The following is a 1,669-nucleotide window of genomic DNA, read 5'->3' as shown; positions in this document are numbered from 1 at the left end:
AATTAGTAACATTTTACTGATTAATTAGTAACATTTTACTGATTTAATTAGTAACATTTTACTGATTAATTAGTAACATTTTACTGATTAATTAGTAACATTTTAAACCTTATACGAAAAGGACAATAAGCTCTATGAAAATTAGGTTAAGCAAGGAGCAAGTCAATATCATATAGGCCTCTAGTTAGCATTTAGCATTAGCATTGATAGTGAGCCATTATAGCTACCTGTTTCTATAACCAGTAGAGCTGCCTTTGTCAAACCAGATCAATTATGTTCGAATGATATTAATAATATACTATTATATAATTGTTAACGTTATACTAAATTCACGTTTGGTCAAATAATATATAAGTTAGTACCATCGAATTACAGTATACCCCTATCTACATCATGTGTGATATCCATTGGTCCCAACAGGTAGTATATCCCTTCAGGTGAAGCCTTCAAACATTGAGTTTGGTTCCAAAAGGTGTTAAATCCATTAATGTACCCCTATCACCCCTACGCACCCATCAAATGCCTAGCGACGCTGCTGCCACCTACAGGTGGGATGACTCACCGTCATAGCGGCGACGTCTGCGCGCGCATTCTCGTAAGTGCTATCCACGATGGCGTTAAGTCTTCCGATGTAGCATACGCCTGCGTGGAAATTCTTCTGCGCCAGAAAACCCTGCAATCGTAGAAAAAAACCACCGTGTAGTAGACTGCCGCCAGACGCCGCGCTCGTAAAACTGTGAAGTCAGAACGCGCGGAGGCGTGGGCGCCCGTCTACGTGCGGCTGTGTTAGCGCAAGGGATAGTTTCCTAGCTTATTCCGCTAATATAGCAAACCTAATTTCAAATTAAAACGCCGTAACCTTACTCTGTAAGGGGTAAAATCCCTAACCATATACATGTGAGAGAGAAGAGAACTTGATTATTGAACACAGTTAAATTTAGATACGTTACGTCATCCCTTGCGTAGACACACGCATGCGTACTGGACAGAACACAGCCCCCTTTCTCAGGCTTTCGCTTTCTGTCCCTCTCTTTCTTTTACGCTCTCACAGGGGTTATCTCTGTCTCTTTTTCTTCCAGTATGCTTTATCTCTATCACTTTCGCTAGCGCACTGTCTGTCGTCTTGCCCCTTTTGCTATCTGTCACGCTACGCCCCCTATCTTATATATATATATGTTGCTCTTTTTTTCTCCCTCTCACGTTGTCTATCTTTCTCTCTCTCGCTCTCTTTCTCCTCTCTCTCTCTTCTGTGAGTGTTTAATAAATTTACCGGTTTTTTTCCTACTGCGGCATTCAAGTAGAATAGCATCAACGTATTTTATCGTGCGACTATGTCTGGCGCTGATGGATCTATCTCTGGTTGTTTTTTTTGAGTATTTTTTGTTTTTAGTAATACGACGTTTGCAGCTGCGGATGACGTCACGGAACCACGTGATGTCATTAGAAAACGCGGCGTCACGTTAGACATTTTAGCTCAGCGCGGAAAATGACGTCATTGCGCGTCAATCGAAATGCTTTAGGAAGAACTTGTCATGTTTTACGATGACATCGTCAAAAGCAACACCGAAACACCAATGACAGACTTACCAAATGGAATTTTGCGTACAATTTGTTAAGATAACAAGTTCATATAAGTTTAGATAGTAATAATAATTGTATTAATAATAAT

General features: G+C 40.2%; 1 protein-coding gene across 1 annotated transcript in view; it reads right to left on the bottom strand.

The window, feature by feature from the left end:
- LOC106817753 overlaps positions 1-1,669 on the bottom strand; it is a 23,157-nt gene that overhangs the window by 20,482 nt on the left and 1,006 nt on the right. The window contains exon 2 of the mRNA XM_014822447.1: positions 563-673. Coding sequence (XP_014677933.1) covers positions 563-673 — 111 coding nt within the window. The remainder of the gene's footprint in view (positions 1-562; positions 674-1,669) is intronic.

Source organism: Priapulus caudatus, unplaced genomic scaffold (genome assembly GCF_000485595.1).
Source record: "Priapulus caudatus unplaced genomic scaffold, Priapulus_caudatus-5.0.1 Scaffold1852, whole genome shotgun sequence".
Taxonomy (NCBI): domain Eukaryota; kingdom Metazoa; phylum Priapulida; class Priapulimorpha; order Priapulimorphida; family Priapulidae; genus Priapulus; species Priapulus caudatus.
Note: the sequence above shows the minus strand (reverse complement) of the source record. Positions and strands in the feature narration are given on the sequence as shown.